A 25,834-nucleotide genomic window follows, 5' to 3' on the forward strand; every position below is an offset into this window, starting at 1 on the left:
TCTTAGTGATGTTTTTGTGGAACTGACTCCAAAGGCAAGGGAAACAAAAGCAAAAATAAACAAATGGAACTACATCAAGCTAACAAGCTTCTGCACAGCAAAGGAAATCATCATCGAAATAAAAGGCACCCTACTGAATGGGAGGAGATATTTGCAAATCATATATCCAGTAAGTGGTTAATGTCCAAAATATGTAAAGAATACAGACAAGGGACTTCCCTGGTGTTGCAGTGGTTAAGAATCCGCCTGCCAATGCAGGGGACACGGATTCGATCCCTGGTCCAGGAAAATCCCACATGCTGTGGAGCATCTAAGCCTGTGTGCCACAACTACTGAGCCTGTGCTCTGGAGCCCACAAGTCACAACTACTGAGCCCACACACCCTAGAGCCCACGTGCCGCAACTACTGAGCCTGCATGCTGCAGCTACTGAAGCCCACACACCTAGAGCCTATGCTCTGCAACAAGAGAAGCCACCACAAGGAAAAGCCAGCACACCACAATGAAGACACAACACAGCCAAAAAAAAAAAAAAAAAAAGAATACAGACAACAACAACAAACCTGATTAAAAAATTTAAAAAATGGGCAGAGGGTCTGAATAAACATTTTTCCAAAGAAGACATACAGATGGCCAACAGACACATGAAAAGATGTTCAGCATCACTAATTATTAGGGAAATGCAAATCAAAACAACAATGAGATATCACCTCACATCTGTAAGACTGACTGTTATCAAAAAGACAAGAAATAACAAATGTTGGAAGGGATGTGGAGAAAAAGGAACCCTCATACACTGTTGGTGGGACTGTAAATCAGTGAAGCCACTATGGAGACCAGCATGGAGATTCCTCAAATAATTAAGAAGAGAACTACCATATGATCTAGATATTTCACTTCTGGGTATTTATCTGAAGAAAACAAAAACATTAAGATGTTTGCATCCCTGTGTTCATTGCAGCATTATTTACAATAGCCAAGATATGGAAACAGCCTAAGTGTCTATTGATGGATGGTATATAAACACAGTGGAATTCTACTCAGCCACAAAAAAGAACAAAATCCTGCCACTTGCAACAACTGGATGAACCTTGAAGGTATTATGCTAAGTGAAATAAGTCAGATGGAGAAAGACAAATACTGTATGATTTCACTTATATGGGGAATCTAAAAAAACAAAACAAATGAGCAAACAAAATAAAACAAAAACAAACTCCTAGATACAGAGATCAGATTGATAATTACCACAGCGGACGAGGTTGGGGGAGTGGGCAAAATGGGTGAAGGGGGTCAACTCTATAGTGAAGGGGGTAACTAGACTTGTGGTAGTGATCACTTTATAGTGTATACAGATGTCAAATTACAATGCTGTACCCTTGAAACATATCTTTTTTTTAAAATAAACTATAACAATATTAACACAGCCAACATGTTAAAAAAAAAAAGAAAAAAGAACTGTCAGCCCTAGGTACTGCTATAGGCAGGGATAAAGGGTATGGCTAAAAACAGGTAGATTGGTTAGAATTCTGTATCGGTTACTATAGGACCCCAGATCCCCTCTCCAACTCCATACAACCATGCAACAGGACCTTTATCCTCTAGAGACACTAAAGTAGAGTGCCTGAACTCAGGTACATCGAATATATGGTAGATAGACACCAAAACTAATAGGAAGAAGTAAATAGATAAGTTAGGAATAGATACATGTTCTTCTCAGAGTTAAGAAAAGGTATTGCATCTATAAAATAATAATTTTTCCTGCTTTACTCCAGTAAACATTTTATTGAAGTATATTATATTATAAACTTTTATATACATATAGAAGCATTTATAAATTGTAGGCATACAGCATGAGGAATTACCATAAAGTGAGCACATTTGTTAACCACCACCCAGATCAAGAAATAGAACATTACAAGCAGCCTAGAAGCCCTCTTTATGTCCCATCCCAATCATAACCGTCTTCCTTCCTCTGAGAGGTAACTGTGTCCTTACCTCTAACACCACATACTAATTTTACCTACTTTTGAACTTTATATAAATGGAATCATATGGTACATACTCCTTCATAAATACATTCTTCCCAGTACACATAGAGATTCATCTATGTTGGTGCTGATCTTCAGTACTGTATAGTATGCCATTGTATGTATATTCCACAATTAATTTTTCCATTTTAGGCTATTTCCAGTAGTGCTGCTTGAATCATTCTACATTTCTCTTGGAGCATCTATGTAGGCATTTCTTTGGCTATTTAGTAAGGAGCTGAATGAATACATACTTTAACGTTCTTAATTTCAGTTATTATTTTTTTGATTCTAGAATTTTATTACATTCTTTTTTATAGTTTCCATTCCTCAACTGAAATTCTTTATTTTGTTATCTAATTCCTGAAATATATTAATCAGAGTTATTTTAAAGGCCATGGCTCATAATTCCAATACCTGACTCTCCTGTGGGTCTGTTTCTATTGCCTGTTTTAGTCTTGGTGTTGTCTCCTGGTATGCCTGGTAAGTTTCAAGTGAATGTTGGACACTTGAAATCAAAAACTATAGAGTTATTTTGAGACTTTGTATTGTATTGTCTTCCTCTAGAGATGTAAAACCAAAAATATAAAATAAAAAGGAAGACGTTCAAAAAACTGAAAATAGGATGGAAATGTTAAGAATATTAGAAGTTAGTCTAAGAGGTTAACCATCAGAATAATAGGATTCCAAGATGAGAGACTAGAGAAAACAGAAAGGATGAAATATAAGATTTCCCAAAATTGAAGGCCAGATATTTTCAGTTGACATAATTCATCAAAAAAAGACTCACTATTGTGTAGTTTCAGAACAAGGGGGGGGAAAAAAAAAAGATCTTTTAAGCTTCCAGGATTTTTTTAAATACATACAGTGGTTACATACAAAGGGTTATAAATAAGAATGATGTCTGACTTTATACAGCAACCTTAAATGGTAGAAGACCTTGAAAGTATATCTTCAGAAGCCAAAGGGAAATTATTTAGAAAAATTATTATTTAGAATTCTACACCCATCCAGTCTATCAATTAAATGAGTATAGAATGAAGATATTAGCAGACATGCAAAGTCTCAAAAATTTATTTACATCCTTTCTCAGAAAAGATCCAGAAGACATTCTCCACAAAAATTAAGGAATAAATCAAGAAAAAGGCATATAGGGGACCCAGAAATAGAAGATTTCATCCAATAGAAAAGCAAAGCAAATTTTCAGAATTATGGTTAAAGGAATTCAAGGCATGACACTTATAAAACACATCTAGAGAACAGTCAGTACATATTTTAGCAGAAAAAAATGGGGCTTCCAAGAGGAAAGTCTTCAGGAAAAGAATGTATCTGATAGAGTATGGTGTGTTTGAAAATGAAAAACAAAATCAATTGTGATTTTACAGTGCTGATGGGGAGTTTGGGAAGAATTAATGTTAGGAATGTAGAAAAACCCATGACAAAACAAAACAGTGATGAACTACAAGGGGAAAAAAATGCACAAGAAAAGACATGTAATCATAGTATATCATGTGGCTAAGATATGCACAACATTTTTTTTTAACATCTTTATTGGAGTATAATAGCTTTACAATGGTGTGTTAGTTTCTGCTGTATAACAAAGTGAATCAGCTATACGTATACATATATCTCCATATCTCCTCCCTCTTGCGTCTCCCTCCCACCCTCCCTATCCCAGCCCTCTAGGTGGTCACAAGCACTGAGCTGATCTCCCTGTGCTATGCAGCTGCTTCCCACTAGCTATCTCTTTTACACGTGGTAGTGTATATATGTCCATGCCACTCTCTCACTTCGTCCCAGCTTACCCTTCCCCCTCCCTGTGTCCTCAAGTGCACTCTCTACGCCTGCGTCTTTATTCCCGTCCTGCCCCTAGGTTCTTCAGAACCTTTTTTTTTTTTAGATTCCATGTATAGGTGTTAGCATACGGTATTTGTTTTTCTCTTTCTGACTTACTTCACTCTGTATGACAGGCTCTAGGTCCACCCACCTCACTACAAATAACTCAATTTCATTCCTTTTTATGGCTGAGTAATAGTCCATTGTATATATGTGCCACATTTTCTTTATCCATTCATCTGTCGATGGACACTTAGGTTACTTCCATGTCAAAAAGACAACCCTCAGAATGGGAGAAAATATTTGCAAATGAAGCAACTTATAAAGGATTAATCTCCAAAATATACAAGCAGCTCAGGCAGCTCAATATCAAAAAAACAAACCACCCAATCCAAAAATGGGCAGAAGACCTAAATAGATATTTCTCCAAAGAAGATATACAGATTGCCAACAAACACATGAAAAGGTGCTCAACATCACTAATCATTAGAGAAATGCAAATCAAAACTACAAGGAGGTATCACCTCACACCGGTCAGAATGGCCATCATCAAAAAATCCACAACATTTTTCTAAACAGATTTATTTTTTAGAGAATTTTTAGATTTACAGCAAAATTGAGTGGAAAGGACAGAGGGTTTCCACATGTTCTTTGTTCCCACGCGTGCAGTCTCTCCAGCTATGACCACCCATACCAGAGTGGTACATTCCTTACACTTGAACCTACACTGACACATCATTGTCACCCAATGTCCATAGTTTACATTAGGGTTCACTCAGTGTTGTACATTCTGTGGGTTTTGACAAATGAATAATGACGTGTATCCACAATTATAGCATCATACAGAATCGTTTCATTGCCCTAAAAGTCTTGTGTGCTCTACCTGTTCATCCTTCCCTCCCCATTAGTGCCTGGCAACCATTGATCTTTGTACTGTCTCCATAGTTTTGGCTTTTCCAGAATGTCGCATAGTTGGAATCATGTAGCATGTAGCTTTCAGATTGACTTTTTCACTTAGTAATATGCATTTAAGGTTCCTGCGTGTCTTTTCATAGTTTTATAGCTCACTTCATTTTAGTGCTGAATAATATTCCATTGTCTGGATATACCACAGTTTACTTATCCATTCATCTCCTGAAGGATATATTGGTTGCTTCCACATTTTGGCAATTATAAATAAAACTGCTATAAACATTCTTGTGTAGGTTTTCGGTATGGACATAAATTTTCAACTCATTTGGGTCAATACCAAGGAGCACGATTGCTGGTTCCTATGTTAAGAGTATGTTTAGTTTTGTAAGAAACTGGCAAACTGTCTTCCAAAGCAGCTATAACATTTTGTTATTCCACCAGCAATGAATGAGAGTCCCTGTTGTTCCACATCCTTGCCCGCATTTGGTGTTGTCAGTGTTTTGGATTTCTGCCATTCTAAGATGTACAATGGCATGATTTTTTTACATAGTCTTAATAATTAAAACACTGAATAATAACTTATCCCAAAATTATGTAAAATCATGTTGGGGGGATGTGGGGAAGAAAGAGAGGACGTATTATAGTGGCTTAATAATGGTGAATTTTCTTTTTCCAAAATAGGAAATCAGAGATATCATCTAAAACTATTAAGTGCAGAAATGGCAATATAAGGCTACCATTTATAAATATGGAAGTAAATACCAGAAGATTTAGCACATATAAATGAAAGGCTTGGAAATAGTTGCCTCTGCATTGCAGGACTGGTGGATGTGTGAGGTGGGAGGGCAGCAGTTAGGGCATGATGGTATGATGGGTTTTTTCTCATAATTTTATAGTACTACTTGATTTTTTTTATAAATTTATTTATTTATTTTTGGCTGCATTGGGTCTTCATTGCTGCGCATGGGCTTTTCTCTAGTTGTGGAGAGTGGGGGCTTCTCATTGTGGTGGCTTCTCTTGTTGCAGAGCATGGGCTCTAGGCACGCCGGCTTCAGTAGTTGTGGCACGTGGGCCCAGTAGTTGTGGCTCACGGGCTCTAGAGCACAGGCTCAGTAGTTGTGGCACACGGGCTTAGTTGCTTCACGGCATGTGGAATCTTCCTGGACCAGGGCTCGAACCCGTGTCCCCTGCATTGGCAGGCAGATTCTTAACCACTGCACCACGAGGGAAGTCCCGTACTATCTGAATTTTTGAACAATATATGTGTATTTTGTTTGATAAGTAGATTTTAAGTGAATGGATAATCTATAAATATTTCCAAAGAACAAGAATTGGCGTAATTTCTTTCATGTTTTCAGAAGGCCTGAAAAGAAGCCTTATGAATGTGGCATCTCAGATCACCTGAAAGGCTCTGAACAGACTTGGGGAAGTATGCTGTGCTTCAGGGTACTGTGGAGTATAACCCCATTTAGCTGCCAGTATTTAACCTTGTGCAAATACTGACCCTATCTCTGTGCTTCAGTTCCCTCATTAGTAAAATGAGGATAATAATTGTTCCCTTGTTAGATAAATATTATTATTATAGTCTCAGTGAAAGTATAATGTATGTAAATCAAGTACATCTTGGAGAAATTAAATTGATATTGTAGAGCCTAAAGATTTTGATTAATATTTCCACAGTCTATTGCTTTGATCATGTACTAAGTCTGTGGTTTTGTTTGAGTTTTGAATATCTCTGTGCTTTGTTTGCTCAATAATTACTATAAGGTTGTGGTAAAGATACAATCAAATACAAAATATATATGAAAAGACATAAACTATAATATAGTGTGTAGATGCTAAACATTTGTCTGCCTTCTACACATCAGGCACTGGGATGAGCACAGCCCCTGCTTCAAGGAGCTCAGGGTCTCACAGGGAAACTTACATGTATGTGTAATTTATAGGACCTGGTGGAAATTTGTCTAAGGGGCTTGACAGACAGTGAGGGAAGAGGCTGGAGCACTGACCATTTACTGGAGAGAGCCACTTGGTGGGGCGCTTGGATTTCACAGATCTGTCAGGTTAAGAAAAACTTGAGGACTAGCACAGTGATGACAACTTTTGAATTTGCCAAATCAGTGCATTAAAACAGGCAAACAAATAAGAAAAGCTACAGTTATTCTGATTGTTTCACTAAATGCAAGGACATTTACACATACACACGTGAGAAGTTCTAAATTTCAGAATAAAGGCTCACATTTTCACCACAGACCAGTGAATATGACTTCGTGGATCAGTATCTATCTATATACCAGTGTCTGGTCTATAGTTACCTAGAGAAATAAACTTTCCAAGCTGCCTGCTAAAATAAAAACAAAAATTTTCCAGGTTATGAAAGTGGACAATGAGAAGATAAAGCATTTCAGGCAGAGGAAAGAGCATATATGTATAAAGGCCTAGCATTATGAAAGGATCCGATGTGTTCAAGGAACGGGGAGTTCAGTATGGTACATGGCAGAGGTGGGAGGTATGGTGTAATATAATATTGCATTATTAGGCTTCATACTTTGGGTGACATAAAAATGTAGAACAGGCTCCTGTCCTCAGAGTTCACTGTGTAATTATAGACACTAGAAAAGTTAACAATTTAAGAGTTCATTCTGAAGACAGTTAGATAAAAAAGGACAAAGGATTATACAGTATGGGGCAAACTGAGTGTCCCTGGTCAAGGAGGTTGGCAGCAGAAGTAATAATCGTGATGATGGTGATGATAGAAGCAGTGGCTGTTATAAGCACTTTACATATATGAACTTAGATTACATTAATGTTTATAACAACTCTACAAGACGGATAGTACTACTATCCCCATTTTATAGATAGGGAAACTGAGGCACAGAGAGGTCAGGATATGTGCCCAGTGTCACATAACTGCTAAGTAGTAGAGGCAGGATTTAAACCCTGGCAGTCGGACTCCAGAATTTATACTCTTAATTACTACAGCACACTGCCTCTCATGGAAGGATAGAAAAGAGGGAAAATTTTTAAAGGAAATATACAAGCGGTGCCACGTAATAAGAACTAGAGGATTTGGTAACTGGCTGTGTTGAGGGTATCTGTATTACAATAAGTGATGAATGTCCCTTTGTCTTTCTTACTGAAAGAGAGGAGTCATTCTATTCTGCAGAAACAGATTAGTCAGTCATAGTGTTGAGACTTTTATCCAAGGAAACTTTTTTATGTGTTTCTTACATTCCATTCTCAGGTTCAGTTTTAAAATATTATATTAAATGCGTACTTAAGCTCAGTACTGTGTGGTCCTTGGCTTATTTAAACTACCATTTCACTCTAGGACCTCTCAAACTCACCGAAGCTAGGAAATGTTGCCTAATTCCCTTGCTGTTCTCTGTTACACAGTGGGATATAATAGAAAGTGAGTTATTGGAACCCTAAAATGACAATTAACCAGTTTTTTAGTTGCCCAGAGGAATGACTTTCGCTGGACAAGTAGTAAAGCATGCTAACTCAATTTAGTTTATTACTTTTATGGTTCCCAAGGGGACATGGACTGGCATTTGCATGACTGAATTATTGATTAACTTGTATCATTCTGCATTTTTTAAGAAGCACAATATATGTGTAGATAGATAAGAGAAAGACAAAGGAGAGAAAAGAGAAGAGATGAGAGAAGAGAACAAGTGATGACCCATTAAGCACGAACTTGTGCTATGCCAATGACAGTTTTACACATCTCCTGACTCCCCAGTCTGCCCAGTTCATTGTTCTCTCTAAAAGATCAGGACTGGGGAGTATGTGTTCTGTGCTTAGAAATGCAAGAAGAGAAGAATTAAAACTATGATTTAAGACTGAGAGCACTTTGAGGGCATAGACTAGATCTCCACTGTTTGTTTTTTTTTTTTTGGATCTCCACATTTTTATCTCTAGCACATGAGCTGGCACCAGTAACCTGTCATAAATGTTTGATGAATTAATGAAGTAAGGGCTAGCTAATTGTTTGTTCAATTATCCATTCATTTACTATCTCTATACAATAAACCTTTATTGGGTGTCTAGCAATGTGAAGAAAATCATCCGTTCAGAGGCCACAGAAAAAATTAGAAATACTGTTGTCTTTCCTTGGTAGACTCATTGATCAGGAAAGGGCCCTAGAGATCCTCTGATGTCTTGCCTTGATAGACTCATTGATCAGGAAAAGGCCCTAGAGATTATCTAATCCAATGTCTTAATTATACAGATAAGGAAAACAAGGCCCATGGAAATGAGGCATCTTGGCAGAGGGTACAGAAGGTGGAACTCGACGCCAAGCCTCTGACTGTCCTTTCCTCAGTGCTACACAAGTTTACCTTCCACAATAAGTGCAGTGATTTAGTGTTTTAAATAATTAACATCCTTGAGTTTTTTTCCCACCTCTTTGCTCACCTCCAGGTCAGGTGAGTGCACATCATATCCGAATCTTGTCAGTTTAAGGCTACATTCCCACTCCTTCCCAAAGAGGAGCTGAACTCAAAATACCCTTGCCTAGCAAACCACCCCAGGGGAAGTAAAGGGGATAAGATCTCAGCATAGCAGAGGTGCCCAGCAGCCAACAGTAGATCCCACAGAAATGGGTCATGAATATCTGTATATCAAGACTCAATTATTCTGATTAAAATACATATTTTATAATTAAGTATTATGAATATTATTTATAATAAAACATTATTTCTCAAAACTTCTAAGGACAACAATTTCATTTTACAATACCATCCAAATAATTAAATACCTAGGAATAAATTTAATCAAGGACGTAAGGACTTGTACACTGAAAACTATGAAACATTGCTAAAAGAAATTAAAGAAGACCTACATAAATGGAAAGATATCACACATTCATGCATTGGAAGACATGATATTGTTAAGATTTTCAATATTACCTAAAAAGATCTAGAGATTAAATTCAATCTCTCTCAACATTTCAATGGCCTTTTTTGCAGAAATGGAAAAACTAATCCTCAAACTCATATGGCATTGCAAGAGGACCTGAATACCCAAAAATTCTTGAAAAAGAAGAAAAAAGTTGGAGGAGTCACACTTCTCAATTTCAAAACTTACCTCAGTGTTACAGAAATCAAAGGAGTTTGCTGTTAGGACTGACATATAGACCAATGGAACAGAGTTAAGTCCAGAAATAAATTTATACATCTGATTTTGACAAGGATGCCAAGAGCGTTCAATGGGGAGAGAATAGTCTCTTCAACAAACGGTTCTGGGACAGTTACGTATCCACGTCCAAAAGAATGAAGTTGGAACCCTACTTCACACAATATATAAAAATTGACTCAAAATGGATCAGTGACTTAAATGTAAGAGGTTAAACCATTAAAGACTTGGAAAAAAATAGAGATAAATCTTCATGACCTTGGTTTTGACAATAGATTCTTAGATATGATACCAAAAGCATAGCAACAAAATTTTCAAAATAGATAAATTATACTTTATCAAAATTAAAAATTTTGTATATCAAATGACATTATCAAGAAAGTGAAAAGACAGCCTACAGAATGGGAGAAAATATTTGTAAATCATATATCTGATAGAATATATATTCTGGTTCTTAAATAGAGTGTATATATATATATTCTGATGTATTCTAGTATCTGGAATATATAACACAACAACAAAATGACAACCCAATTTTTTAACATGGTCAAAAGACTTAAATATATCTCCAAAAGAGATATACAAAAGAAGATAATACAAATGTCAGGCAACAAACATAAGATGCTAAACATCATTGGTCATTAGGGAAATACAAATTAAAACCACAGTGAGTTACCACTTTACACCCACTAAGACGGCTATAATTTTTTAATGGAAAGTAAGTGTTAGCAAGTGTGGAGAGAAATTGGAACCTTCATACATTGCTGATGCGAATGCAGAATTGTTGTCCCAGTGTGGAAAACATTTTGGCAGTTCCTTAAAAAGTTAAACACAGAATTGCCATTTGACCCTGCAATTCCACTCCTAAGTATATACCCCACAAAATGGAAAACATGTACATGCATGTTTATAACAGCATTATCTATGATAACCAAAATGTGGAAACAGCCCACATGTCCATCAGTGGATGAATGGTTTAACAAAATTTGGTAAGTACTATTCACACAGACACAAAAGGACACATATTGTTTGATTCCATTTATATGAAATATCCAGAATAGATAAATCCATAGAGACAAGATTGTAGATTTGTGGCTGCCACGGACTGGGGACCAGAGAGAATGGGGAGATATGGGTTAATGGGTAAGTACATTGTAAGTATACTATATGCCACTGAATCTTTTATCTTAAAATGCTTAATTTTATGTTAAAATGAATTTCTCCTCATTTTTTTAAAAAAAGCTTCAATGGAGTGATTCATTCAAGATAGCCAAGTTTTTGTGTAGTTCCTTTAAACATCAAAACCTTTTATTATTAAAAACAAAACAAAAACACACATACTAAGATGTGCTGGTTTTGTCACCATTGTAATGAAATAATTTACATAAGTATTTGTCTATTATTAATAGTAAACATTTATATAGCACTTGCTATGTACCAGGCACTATTCTTGTCCTCTTGTATACATTAAGCTCATTTAATCGTCACAGTAACCCTATGAGGAAAGTGTTATTTTTATATCCATGTTTCACAGATAAGGAGAGCAGGGCACAGCAAGGTAAATTACAATGCTAGGATCACACAACCACTTGGTAGAGCCAGAATGTGAACCCAGGATGCCTTGCTCCAGAACCTGTGCTTTTAACCACAATGATATACTGCTTCTTAAAAATCTTTCCGCACTTATACAGTAAACTCCATAAAGCAGGGATTTGAATCCATGCCAGGCCCAGAGAAAATCTGATAGTTATATGCTAAGTGAATGAATGAACAAGCAAAAAATGAACCAACTTTGTACCAAAATTGTTATAGATTAAATGTGTCCCTCTAGAATTTATATGTGCCCTAATAAAAGAGATCCCAGAAAGCTCCCTCTCCCTTTCCACCAGGTGAGGTTTTAGCAGGAAGCCATCTAGGAGCCAGGAATAGGACCCTCATCAGACATCAGGTCTGCTGGTGCCTTGATCTTGGGCTTCTCAGCCCCTAGAACTATGAGAAATAAATTTGTTATTTATAAGCCACTCAGTCTGCAGTATTCTGTTATAGCAGCCCAAACAAAAACAAATATCCTGGCAGTTAGAAACTTTTATGTTTTCTGCTTGGCTCTCACTGGTGTTTCAGAGAGGTGAGATTTGATATAAGTAAGGCACTGTGCTAGGCGCTGCAGATAGGTAAGATGAATATAGTTGAGTCCAGGATCAGTGAACTATTACAAAATTGGTACTTAGTTAAACTGCAGTGAATTATGAGTAGCCTTAAGTGGAAACAGCTCTATAAATCTATTTTGTAAGGCATTTCCCCCCAGTAAAATGGGGATGATGGTTTTTAATGCATAAAGTGCTGTATATATGTATTTAAATTGAGGACTTAATTTTTAAAGCTAGTTAAGATCTTCATCAAGGGTATTAAACATCTATAGAATGGTTCATTTTATTATGACTTTATGGCCAAAGAAAGGAGAACAGGGTTAAAAAGTCACTCAAACATTGCAATAATATACTATCTCATACTGGGAGCAAAGACATCAACAAAAACTACCATCTGGTTGTGTTTGGATGCTACATGAGCAAATCTGTCAGCTTTCTCATAGCTTTCTCCTTCATGTACCATTGCCATTCTGAACTAACCATTCCAGCCAACATTATGTTCTTTCAGATGTGTTAGCAAAAGCAGTTTAAATTCGATTGTATCATTTTTCAGATGTTAATCAAGAAGTCTGCACGTTTCCATACACAGTTCCTTCCCGAAGATAGAACTTGTCTGAAAGAACAAGGTAGACAGGCCTTGGTCCCTTAGTATCTGATTGCCAGCTTGATTTGTTATTTGCCCTCTGGGGAGAAAGATGTGCTATCCAAATAAAATGTGCATGCAGTACTTTTCAGGATATAGCTGAACAAAGAACAATCAGAGAAGAAAAATGCAAGACTGGACAGCTGCATTTAATCTAGGTTGGCTGTTTAAAAGGGGCTTTTGTTCATGACCATTTATTAAGCACCCCCTTTGAACCAGGTGTTGTAGTAAAGATATCATTGGGATTCTCTTACTATTCTGTTTGGCAGAACTATCTTTCTTCCACTTCCTAGAATGCTCCCAAGTCTTTCTGCCTTCAGAGTCTTCAAATGCTGTTTCCTCTGCCTGAATAACTACTTATCCTTTATGACTCAGCTTAAATGTCTCTTTCCCTAACACCCTGTGATGTTGGATTCCCCCATTGCTTCTTTTATAACATCTTGAACTTTTCTTTCAGAGCACTTAACACAATTGTAATTTAAATATTTGTGGTATAACTTGTTTCATATTCTCTGCTAGGTATAAGCTTCAGTAAGGCCGACACAGAGTCACTCTGGCGCACCACTGCATTCCCAGCCACTAGATGAGTGCTTGGCACATAGTAGAGGCTCAATAAGTATTTACTGAATGATAAAATGAGTAAATGAGTGATACAGGCAGACCATGCCCTCTAATACTCACAGTTCAGCACGATTTAATTTTTATGTAAGATCTATGCTGTTTTCAGAATTAATCCTTATTTTTAAATTAAGCTGTAAATGCTTAAAAAATAAAATAACATAACCTGGTAATTGGGCCGGGAGAAGGGGGTTGTTTAGTGGGGAGATGAGTTAAGTTCTATTTAGGTCTATCAGAACATCCAACTACCAGGTTTAAAGCTCCTTCATAGTTTGGGATCGCAAAAATGAAACTAAGGCCCCTTTCCTCTTTCTCACAAATGAGACTTTCTCCACAAAGTCTCAAAGTTTGACAGTCAGTAGTTGCTGAATGATTAGGCTGTATTTTAAAATAGTAAATCAGTAGTTTTTTTTCTTGAATTTCTTCTTTTATTGCAGGTTTTATACTGCCCACAGTTTTCCTCAATGAATAATCCAATAGATAGTGAGACGTTCTGAGAGCAAAGAGAGAGTAGATACAGAGAAAGGAAAAACGTTGCAGAGGGGATTTGAGCCTTTTAATGTGAAATCCGATTTGCATGTCAACCACGTTCCTGTAGGATTCAGATTAGAGTTTTGTAATAATCTCTGCCTTGTTCTATCTTTCATAAAAGCTTATGGAGTTTTGGTTACCAGAATTTGCTGTCTGTCCCTTGTTAGTTGGAAACTCAGCTTTTCTTTTGGATACAGTTAAAACTTTGTATGGCATTATATATCCACACAAGCCCTATGAGCTAAAATTTCCATGATTTCCCTTCATAGGATTCAGAATCTTATTAGCCTACAGAATTCTCTTCCTCTATTAATATAAAATCTTAGTGTATCAATATTGGCATTGATGTGGAAATTATCTTTTTCTGCCTCAGAGAAGTCTGAAATGACATGTCAGATATACATCTGGAGTTAGTCTACTTATTTTCCAAAAGTTTTCTATTTTGAGAATTCATTTACTCAATTACTTTACTAAATGTCGATGACAAATAAGAAATGAATGGACAAAGAATACCTGAAAACTAAGATTTGTAAACCCAGTGGCATTTGTAATTACTGGAGCATTAGGATACTTAGAAACCATGACACTGCTGATAAGCATTTAAGTTTTTAGCTAAATGATTCATTTTCCTTTTCAAGATTAGGACATTAAGATCTAATTAGGGAATTGCCATGGCTTGGATGTACAAAAACCTAAAATCATTTGCCTTTATATACATGGTTAGAGTTTATACATACCTAAGGATGTTTTTGAGGGATGAATTTGGTTGAATTTTTCTTACTACTCACATTCACATATACACACACCAAATTTTTCCACTAGATTCTAAAAATAGAAACTCTTTCCTAATAAAAATTAAACACAAATTATTCTAAGAAGAAAATAAAAACTATGCTTAAGCTAATCGTGAAAAGTTATTTTACATTTTGGTATATTTCCTTCTAGTCCTTTTGCCATTCATACATTTTATTTAACAATTTTCTAAAATCGTTAAGTTGAGATAGAGTTTTGGATACGTTACTTTCATTTAACTTCCTATCTTGAGCCTTTCCCATATCATCAAGCTATCTTCATAAATACAATTTTCTGTGACTCTTTACTGAAAATTCCAGTTGCTTCATTTTTCAGAAATTATAAACACTTACTTACATAGATCTTCATCTGAGTTTCTGATTTGCTTACATTAGAAAAGATTCATAAAGTGAAATTACTGAGTAAAATGCCATGGACATTTTTAAGGCTTTTGATGCACACAATAAAATTGCTTTTTGGAACGCTAATATCAACTTAATTCCTACTTGCTACATATGACAAAGCTTAATATCTTTGCCACAAAATAGATCATATAAATAACTTTTTAAAATGCTCTAAAAGTAAAATGGGTTAAGAACATGAATAGAAAATCTACTATAATGAAAACTTAAATATCCATATAAACATATATGAACAATATTAAATCTCATTGGAAATACAAACTATAATAATGAAAATACTATTTTAATTAAACTATTTTTTTCTTTGAAAGTATTTGAAGGTAGGATGTTAACATTAGGGGAAGCTGGGTAAAGGGTATATTGGAACTCTGTACTATTTTTGTAACTTTTCTGTAAGTCTAAAATTATTTCAAAATAAAAAGTTTAAAAATTGACTCATATAATGGCTCTAGGTGCTTATTCGGTAATGTCATTGTACTTATCGATCTTGTATAAATGAGCCAGTGTACTCCCAGAAACCTTTCTTGGAGCATACCTAGCTAGTTCTTCTTTAGAGTACCACTCTAGTATTAAAAAACAAATATAAAATGTTTCCAGTCAGTGCTCTCATTTATTGCAGAAGTCTCTGAACCTGTTCCATATGTTAAGTACTCTATCTCATTTAATCCTTTCTACAGTCCTAGAAAGTGAACATTAAAATTATCATGCTCATTTTACAGATGAGAAAACCAAGCCTATAAGGTTGAGTAACTCATCCAAAGTAACGCTCTAAAATGTTTTAATTTAATCAGTTTCATTTATAAGATATGTCCATTTGGCAGAAATGGCTTACATTTGGAGAATGAATGGTAGTCTTTATTTCCAACTGGATATGGTGTTCCCTTTCCAACAGATGAACCTACAGACATCATTCCACGAAGCTGCCAACTCACGACAGATGTTCCACAAGTCACACAGCTGCTAAACATGACTAAACTCTGCCAAACTGAAATAAAATTTGGAGGTCATCCTCTAAGTTCAGCAGAATCAGGTATGTACTCAAGTATCTAAATTATAAGCATGTTTATTTGTAAGACCAAAAAGGGGTGGGGGGGTGGGGGGGGTGGAACAGCCTTGTGACGATGCTTTATAGCTTGAGGTTAAATATTAAGTCACTTTAACATCAACTCAAGTCAGTGATAAGTCATTATTTTAAATTTCTCTTCTAGCAACTAAAATATCTTCTCGATTTTTACACGATAAGTCAAACATCCTGGGTTCTTTCTCTCCTTTTCCTATATGCTTCCACGCCCTGCCAGTTATACCTCGCAAACGTCTCTCAAATCTGAACCTATTGCTACTTTCATTGTTCAGGTCCCCACTGTCACTCACCTCACCCTCCCAGTTAATCTTCACATTGCTGTCAGATTTCTCTTTCTGATAATAGAAATAGAAATGTGATTGTGTCACTCGTTGATTAAAGACTTTTAATGCCTTTCCCACTATGTTAAAGACAAAATGAAAAAACCCTTGGGAACTCACACAAAGCCAACCTCCTCTATTCCACACTTACTCCACAGTTTCATCTCCAGACCCTTTCTCTCATTTCCCATGTGTTAATTTCTGACCACTCTCTGGGCTTTCATATGTTTGTATTTTGGGATTGCTCTTTTGTTGGCCTAAAATGGCTTCTTTGCCTTTCTGCCTGGAAAAAACTCCCAATTCATCTTTCTAGATCCAACTCAAATGCCACATCTTCTATTCTAACAAGCATTTTTCTCCTCTTTTGATGGCTTTTTTTTTCTTTCTTTTTTTTTTTTGCAGTACTTTTTAATTAATATGTCTGCATTCCCCAATTAAGCGTGACTTCCTCCAAAATGGCACTGAACCTCATTCTTCTATATCCCTAGCATCTAACACAGTGCTTGCCATATATTAGGCCAGGGGCTGCAAACTCATATTACCACAGAAGCCAGTCAGAAAACATAAATGAGTAGAGAGGGCTGGATGCCTGGATATTTGACCCAGAGAAACATTTTCTACTTCTACAGTGAGCCCTATTGGGAGTGGAGGGGGGCGACTAGGGGAGAGGCGTGAGATAGTGCTTCAAAGAAGTTGTTCTCTAGTATTAAAACAGTAATACTAACAGCTATGCAAATGATACAATACATGGCAATTGACACTCAGCTTCTGTGAGAGAGCTGTAGGGAGTGGTGAGAACTACAGCAAAGTGGATTCTCCTTTTCAGTCTAGAAGGGGCACCTGCAGTTCAGTTCTAGCCAACTTTTGTCTTGCAAGAACACAGGCCCAGGCTTGCCAGATCTTTCATTCTTTTCAAGAGGACCTTGGTATCCCAATGTTTACGATAAGTCTCCCAATTTTAAAGTATTGTCTAAACTCTAAAATTTTTTGAAAACACTCTGTGGGCCAAAGACAAAATATGCCAGGGCTGCCAGTTTTCTACCTTTATAATAGATACCCATAGCTATTGACCAAATGAATGAATAGTACTTACAAATCAAGAAACCTGTTATTCAGGTGGGTGGTTCTCAACTTCCTATATGTTAGAATCACTTGGGACATTTAAAAAATAACTGATATAGAAAAGAAGGAGAGAAGATGGCGGAAGAGTAAGACGTGGAGATCACCTTCCTCCCCACAAATACATCAGAAATACATCCACATGTGGAACAACTCCTACAGAACACCTACTGAACGCTGGCAGAAGACCTCAGACCTCCCAAAAGGCAAGAAACTCCCCACATACCTGGATAGGGCAAAAAAAACAGAGACAAAAGAATAGGGACAGGACCAGCACCAGTGGGAGGGAGCTGTGAAAGAGGAAAGGTTTCTACACACCAGGGAGCCCCTTCATGGGCAGAGACTGCGGGTGGCGGAGGGGGGAAGCTTCGGAGCCACGGAGGAGAGAGCAGCAACGGGGTGCGGAGGACAAAGCAGAGAGATTCCCACACAGAGAATCGGTGCCGACCAGCACTCACCAGCCCGAGAGGCTTCTCTGCTCACCCGCCGGGGCGGGCGGGGGCTGGGAGCTGAGGCTCGGGCTTCGGAGGTCGGATCCCAGGGAGAGGACTGGGGTTGGCTGCATGAACACAACCTGAAGGGGGCTACTGCACCACAGCTAGCCGGGAGGGAGTCCGGGAAAAGGTCTGGAACTGCCGAAGAGGCAAGAGACTTTTTCTTCCCTCTTTGTTTCCTGGTGCGTTGGCAGACGGGATTAAGAGTGCCGCCTAAACAAGCTCCAGAGACGGGCGCGAGCCGCGGCTATCAGCGCGGACACTAGAGATGGGCCTGAGACGCTAAGGCTGCTGCTGCAGCCACCAAGAAGCCTGTGTGCAAGCACAGGTCACTATCCACACCTCCCCCCCCGGGAGCCTGTGCAGCCGCCACTTCCAGGGTCCCATGATCCAGGGACAACTTCCCTGGGAGAACACACGGCACGCCTCAGGCTGGTGCAACATCACGCTGGCCTCTGCCGCCGCAGGCTCACCCCGCATCTGTACCCCTCCCTCCCACCGGCCTGAGTGAACCAGAGCCCCCAAATCAGCTGCTCCTTTAACCCCGTCCTGTCTGAGCGAAGAACAGATGCCCTCAGGCAACCTACATGCAGAGGCGGGGCTGAACCCCAGGAGCTGTGCGAACAAAGAAGAGAAAGGGAAATCCCTCCCAGCAGCCTCAGAAGCAGCGGATTAAATCTCCATAATCAACTTGATGTACCCTGCATCTGTGGAATACCTGAATAGACAACAAATCATCCCAAATTGAGGAGGTGGACTTTGGCAGCAATAATATATATATATTTTTTCCCTTTTTCTCTTTTTGTGAGTGTATATGTGTATGCTTCTGTCTGTGATTTTGTCTGTATAGCTTTGCTTTTACCATTTGTCGTAGGGTTCTCTCTAGGGTTTGTTTTTCTTCTTTTTTTCTTTTTTTTTTTTTAGTATAGTTTTTAGCGCTTGTTATCATTGGTGGATTTGTTTTTTGGTTTGGTTGCTCTCTTCTTTCTTTTTTTTTTAATTACATTTTAAAAAAATTTTTAATAATTTTTTATTTTTTAATTTAATAACATTATTTTATTTTATTTTATTTTATTTTATTTTATCTTCCTCTTTCTTTCTTTCTTTTTTTTCTCCCTTTTATTCTGAGCCGTGTGGATGACAGGCTCTTGGTTCTCCAGCCAGGTGTCAGGGCTGTGCCTCTGAGGTGGGAGACCCAAGTTCAGGGCATTGGTACACAAGAGACCTCCCAGCTCCACGTAATATCAAACGGCGAAAATCTCCCAGAGATCTCCATCTCAACGCCAAGACCCAGCTCCACTCAACAACCAGCAAGCTCCAGTGCTGGACACCCTATGCCAAACAACTAGCAAGACAGGAACACAACCCCACCCATGAGCAGAGAGGCTGCCTAAAATCATAATAAGGCCACAGACACCCCAAAACACACCACTAGACGTGGACCTGCCCATCAGAAAGACAAGATCCAGCCTCATTCACCAGACCACAGGCACCGGTCCCCTCCACCAGGAAGCCTACACAACCCACTCAACAAACCTTACCACTGGGGGCAGACACCAAAAACAATGGGAACTACGAACCTGCAGCCTGCGAAAAGGAGACCCCCAAACACAGTAAGTTAAGCAAAATGAGAAGACAGAGAAACACACAGCACATGAAGGAGCAAGGTAAAAGCCCACCAGACCTAACAAATGAAGAGGAAATAGGCAGTCTACATGAAAAAGAATTCAGAGTAATGATACTAAAGATGATCCAAAATCTTGGAAAGAGAATGGAGAAAATACAAGAAACGTTTAACAAGGACCTAGAAGAACTAAAGAGCTAACAAACAGTGATGAACAACACAATAAATGAAATTTAAAATTCTCTAGAAGGGATCAATAGCAGAATAACAGAGGCAGAAGAACGGATAAGTGACCTGGAAGATAAAATAGTGGAAATAACTACTGCAGAGAAGAATAAAGAAAAAAAAATGAAGACAATTGAGGACAGTCTCAGAGACCTCTGGGACAACATTAAACGCACCAACATTCGAATTATAGGGGTCCCAGAAGAAGAAGAGAAAAAGAAAGGGACTGAGAAAATATTTCAAGAGATTAGAGTTGAAAACTTCCCTAATATGGGAAAGCAAATAATCAATCAAGTCCAGGAAGCACAGAGAGTCCCATACAGGATAAATCCAAGGGGAAACACACCAAGACACATATTAAACTATCAAAAATTAAATACAAAGAAAAAATATTAAAAGCAGCAAGGGAAAAACAACAAATAACATACAAGGGAATCCCCATAAGGTTAACAGCTGATCTTACAGCAGAAACTCCAAGCCAGAAGGGAGTGGCAGGATATATTTAAAGTGATGAAGAGGAAAAACCTACAACGAAGATTACTCTACCAAGCAAGGATCTCATTCAGATTCGAAGGAGAAATTGAAACCTTTACAGACAAGCAAAAGCTAAGAGAATTCAGCACCAACAAACCAGCTTTACAACAAATGCTAAAGGAACTTCTCTAGGCAGGAAACACAAAAGAAGGAAAAGACCTACAATAACAAACCCAAAACAATTAAGAAAATGGTAATAGGAACATACATATTGATAATTACCTTAAATGTAAATGGATTAAATGCTCCAACCAAAACACGTAGACTGGCGGAATGGAAACAAAAACAAGACCCATATATATGCTGTCTACAAGAGACCCACTTCAGACCTAGGGACACATACAGACTGAAAGTGAGAGGATGGAAAAAGATACTCCATGCAAACGGAAATCAAAGAAAGCTGGAGTAGCAATTCTCATATCAGACAAAATAGACTTTAAAACAAAGACTATTACAAGAGACAAAGAAGGACACTACATAATGATCGAGGGATCAATCCAAGAAGAAGATATAACAATTGTAAATATTTATGCACCCAACATAGGAGCACCTCAACACATAAGGCAAATGCTAAACAGCCATAAAAGGGGAAATCGACAGTAACACAATCATAGTAGGGGACTTTAACACCCCACTTTCACCAATGGACAGATCATCCAAAATGAAAATAAATAAGGAAACACAAGCTTTAAATGATACATTAAACAAGATGGACTTAATTGATATTTATAGGACATTCCATCCAAAAACAACAGAATACACTTTCTTCTCAGGTGCTCATGGAACATTCCCCAGGATAGATCTTATCTTGGGTCACAAATCAAGCCTTGGTAAATGTAAGAAAATTGAAATCGTATCAAGTATCTCCTCCGACCACTACGCTATGAAACTAGATATCAAATACAGGAAAAAATCTGTAAAAAATACAAACAGATGGAAGCTAAACAGTACACTACTTAATAACCAAGAGATCACTGAAGAAATCAAAGAGGAAATCAAAAAATACCTAGAAACAAATGACAGTGAAAACACAACAACCCAAAACCTATGGGATGCAGAAAAGCAGTTCTAAGGGGGAAGTTTATAGCAATACAATCCTACGTTAAGAAACAAGAAACATCTCAAATAAACAACGTAACCTTACACCTAAAGCAATTAGAGAAAGAAGAACAAAAAAACCCCAAAGTTAGCAGAAGGAAAGAAATCATAAAGATCAGATCAGAAATAAATGAAAAAGAAATGAAGGAAACGATAGCAAAGATCAATAAAACTAAAAGCTGGTTCTTTGAGAAGATAAACAAAATTGATAAACCACTAGCCAGACTCATCACGAAGAAAAGGGAGAAGACTCAAATCAATAGAATTAGAAATGAAAAAGGAGAAGTAACAACTGACACTGCAGAAATACAAAGGATCATGGGCGATTACTACAAGCAACTCTATGCCAATAAAGTGGACAACCTGGAAGAAATGGACAAATTCTTACAAAAGCACAACCTTCCGAGACTGAACCAGAAAGAAATAGAAAATATGAACAGACCAATCATAAGCACTGAAATTGAAACTGTGGTTAAAAATCTTCCAACAAACGAAAGCCCAGGACCACATGGCTTCACAGGCGAATTCTATCAAACATTTAGAGAAGAGCTAACACCTATCCTTCTCAAACTCTTCCAAAATATAGCAGAGGGAGGAACACTCCCAAACTCATTCTACGAGGCCACCATCACTCTGATACCAAAACCAGACAAAAATGTCACAAAGAAAGAAAACTAGAGGCCAAAATCACTGATGAACATAGATGCAAAAATCCTCAACAAAATACTAGCAAACAGAATCCAACAGCACATTAAAAGGATCGTACATTATGATCAAGTGGGGTTTATCCCAGGAATGCAAGGATTCTTCAATATATGCAAATCAATCAACGTGATACACCATATTAACAAATTGATGGAGAAAAACCATATGATCATCTCAATAGATGCAGAGAAAGCTTTTGACAAAATTCAACACCCATTTACGGTAAAAACGCTCCAGAAAGTAGGCATAGAGGGAGCTTACCCCAACCTAATAAAGGCCATATATGACAAACCCACAGCCAACATCATCCTCAATGGTGAAAAACTTAAACCATTTCCACTAAGATCAGGAATAAGACAAGGTTGCCCACTCTCACCACTATTATTCAACATAGTTTTGGAAGTTTTAGCCACAGCAATCAGAGAAGAAAAAAAAATAAAAGGAACCCAAATCGGAAAAGAAGACGTAAAGCTGTCACTGTTTGCAGATGACATGATGCTATACATAGAGAATCCTAAAGATGCTACCAGAAAACTTCTAGAGCTAATCAATGAATTGGGTAATGTAACATGATACGAAATTAATGCACAGAAATCTCTTGCATTCCTATACACTAATGATGAAAAATCTGAAAGTGAAATTAAGAAAACACTCCCATTTACCATTGCAACCAAAAGAATAAAATACCTAGGAATAAACCTATCTAAGGAGACAAAAGACCTGTATGCAGAAAACTATAAGACACTGATGAAAGAAATTAAAGATGATACAAATAGATGGAGAGATATACCATGTTCTTGGATTGAAAGGATCAACATTGTGAAAATGACTGTATTACCCAAAGCAATCTACAGATTCAGTGCAATCCCTATCAAACTACTACTGGCATTTTTCACAGAACTAGAACAAAAAATCTCACAATTTGTATGGAAACACAAAAGACCCCGAATAGCCAAAGCAATCTTGAGAAAGAAAAACGGAGCTAGAGGAATCAGGCTCTATGATGTCAGACTATGCTACAAAGCTATAGTAATCAAGACGGTATGGTACTGGCACAAAAACAGAAATATATATCCATGGAACAGGATAGAAAGCCCAGAGAGAAACCCACGCACATATGGTCACCTTATCTTTGATAAAGGAGGCAAGAATATACAGTGGAGAAAAGACAGCCTCTTCAATAAGTGGTGCTGGGAAAACTGGACAGCTACATGTAAAATAATGAAATTAGAACACTCCCTAACACCATACACAAAAATAAACTCAAAATGGATTAAAGACCTAAATGTAAGGCCAGACACTATTAAACTCTTAGAGGAAAACAGAGGCAGAACACTCCATGACATAAATCACAGCAAGATCCTTTTTGACCCACCTCCTAGAGAAATAGAAATAAAAACAAAAATAAACAAATGGGACCTAATGAAACCTAAAAGGTTTTCACAGCAAAGGAAACCATAAACAAGACAAAAAGACAACCCACAGAATGGGGGAAAATATTTGCAAATGAAGCAACTGACAGAGGATTAATCTCCAAAATTTACAAGCAGCTCATGCAGCTCAATATCAAAAACAACAAACAACCCAATCCAAAAATTGGCAGAAGACCTAAACAGACACTTCTCCAAAGAAGATATACAGATTGCCAACAAACACATGAAAGAATGCTCAACATCATTATTCATTAGAGAAATGCAAATCAAAACTACAATGAGATATCATCTCACACCGGTCAGAATGGCCATCATCAAAAAATCTACAAACAATAAATGCTGGAGAGGGTGTGGAGAAAAGGGAACCCTGTTGCACTGTTGGTGGGAATGTAACTTGATACAGCCACTATGGAGAACAGTATGGAGGTTCCTTAAAAAACTAAAAATAGAACTACCTTATGACCCAGCAGTCCCACTACTGAGCATATACCCTGAGAAAACCATAATTCAAAAAGAGTCATGTACCACAATGTTCATTGCAGCTCTATTTACAATAGCCAGGACATGGAAGCAACCTAAGTGTCTGTCAACTGATGAATGGATAAAGAAGATGTGGCACATATATACAATGGAATATTACTCAGCCATTATAAAGAAACGAAATTGAGTTATTTGTAGTGAGGTGGATGGACCTAGAGTCTGTCATACAGAGTGAAGTAAGTCAGAAAGAGAAAAACAAATACCATATGCTAACGCATACATATGGAATCTAAGAGGAAAAAAAAAATGGTCATGAAGAACCTAGGGGCAGGATGGGAATAAAGACGCAGACCTACTAGAGAATGGACTTGAGGACACGGGGAGGGGGAAGGGTAAGCTGGGACAAAGTGAGAGAGTGGCATGGACATATATACACTACCAAATGTAAAATAGATAGCCGGTGGGAAGCAGCCTCATAGCACAGGGAGATCAGCTCAGTGCTTTGTGACCACCTAGAGGGGTGGGATAGGGAGGATGGGAGGGAGGGAGACGCAGGAGGGAAGAGATATGGGGATATATGTATATGTATAACTGATTCACTTTGTTATAAAGCAGAAACTAACACACCATTGTAAAGCTATTATACTCCAATAAAGATGTTAAAAAAAATAAGAAATAAAATAAAAATAACTGGTATAAAAGACATCTTTTTTCCTAATGTCTATGCTTTACCCCCAGAGATTCTGATTTAATTGTCCTAGGCTGGATTTTTTGTTAACTTCTCCAGCAATTCTGACATGCAGCCAGGGTTGAGAACCCTGAATGAGAGACTAGATCACTTATCCCCACAAAGGTTTTGTGGGTCAGAGGACACTCATAATACTTAAGTAATTCAGAGGACGGTCAAATAGGACAGTTATGGAGGAAGGAGTAGATCTTGAAGCTATTCAGTAAATACTCATGTAAGTATTTATAATAAATAAAGATTTATGGAAGTGTAAGATGGTGCAGAAGAGTGAGCAAAGACAAGGAGACAGCAAAATGCATGGATGAGTTTCCTGAGGGATCAATAACAGGAATGGCCTCTGAGCAGGAGGGCTGTGTTGAAAGACTATGAGAAGAGTGTGCCTTATATTCCTAAAATAGAGAAATTATAACTTCTTTATTAGGAAGTTGAACTTGACGTCAGGCTTCAAGATGAATTTTTAAGTCAAGGGAGACCAGAGATTAAGGATTACAACTAAGATGTCTTTGCAGCCATCTAGGCATAAAATGACTAGTGGCTGTGAAAATGGAAAGTGATGACCCTGAGAGAAACCACAGTGGGGAAACTGGCAGGGCTTATTGGTTCTCAGATAACAGATGGGGAAGGGAGAGTGGTCAAAGTTTGAGAGAGGTCAAAGTAGAAAGAGGAGAAAGGAGATAACCATGATGAGATGAATGAGTGGCAAAAACAGACTCACTTTTACTCTTTCTATGTTTATCCACTATTCATTTATTCTTGGTGTATTTTCTGTATGTAAATCCGCATCAGCATCATATGTCCTAAATTGTATATTCCTAGAGAATTGGGACCATTTTATAACTTTTACAGTATAAACCCTGGAAGAGGATTTTGTGTAAATAGGCACTACATTTTTAAACCCTGTATTATG

General features: G+C 37.6%; 1 protein-coding gene across 9 annotated transcripts in view; it reads left to right on the top strand.

Moving 5' to 3' along the window:
- Positions 1–25,834, top strand: part of CFAP20DC (CFAP20 domain containing) — a 265,772-nt gene that overhangs the window by 124,482 nt on the left and 115,456 nt on the right. For 8 of the 9 annotated variants that reach the window (XM_068558750.1, XM_068558754.1, XM_068558751.1 and 5 more), the window contains one exon: positions 15,959–16,096. In XM_068558750.1, coding sequence (XP_068414851.1) covers positions 15,959–16,096 — 138 coding nt within the window. Of the gene's footprint in view, positions 1–9,747; positions 9,943–15,958; positions 16,097–25,834 lie in introns of those variants that run through there. The other variant, XM_068558759.1, reaches the window with a different exon arrangement.

Source organism: Eschrichtius robustus, chromosome 12, assembly GCF_028021215.1.
Source record: "Eschrichtius robustus isolate mEscRob2 chromosome 12, mEscRob2.pri, whole genome shotgun sequence".
Lineage (NCBI taxonomy): Eukaryota > Metazoa > Chordata > Mammalia > Artiodactyla > Eschrichtiidae > Eschrichtius > Eschrichtius robustus.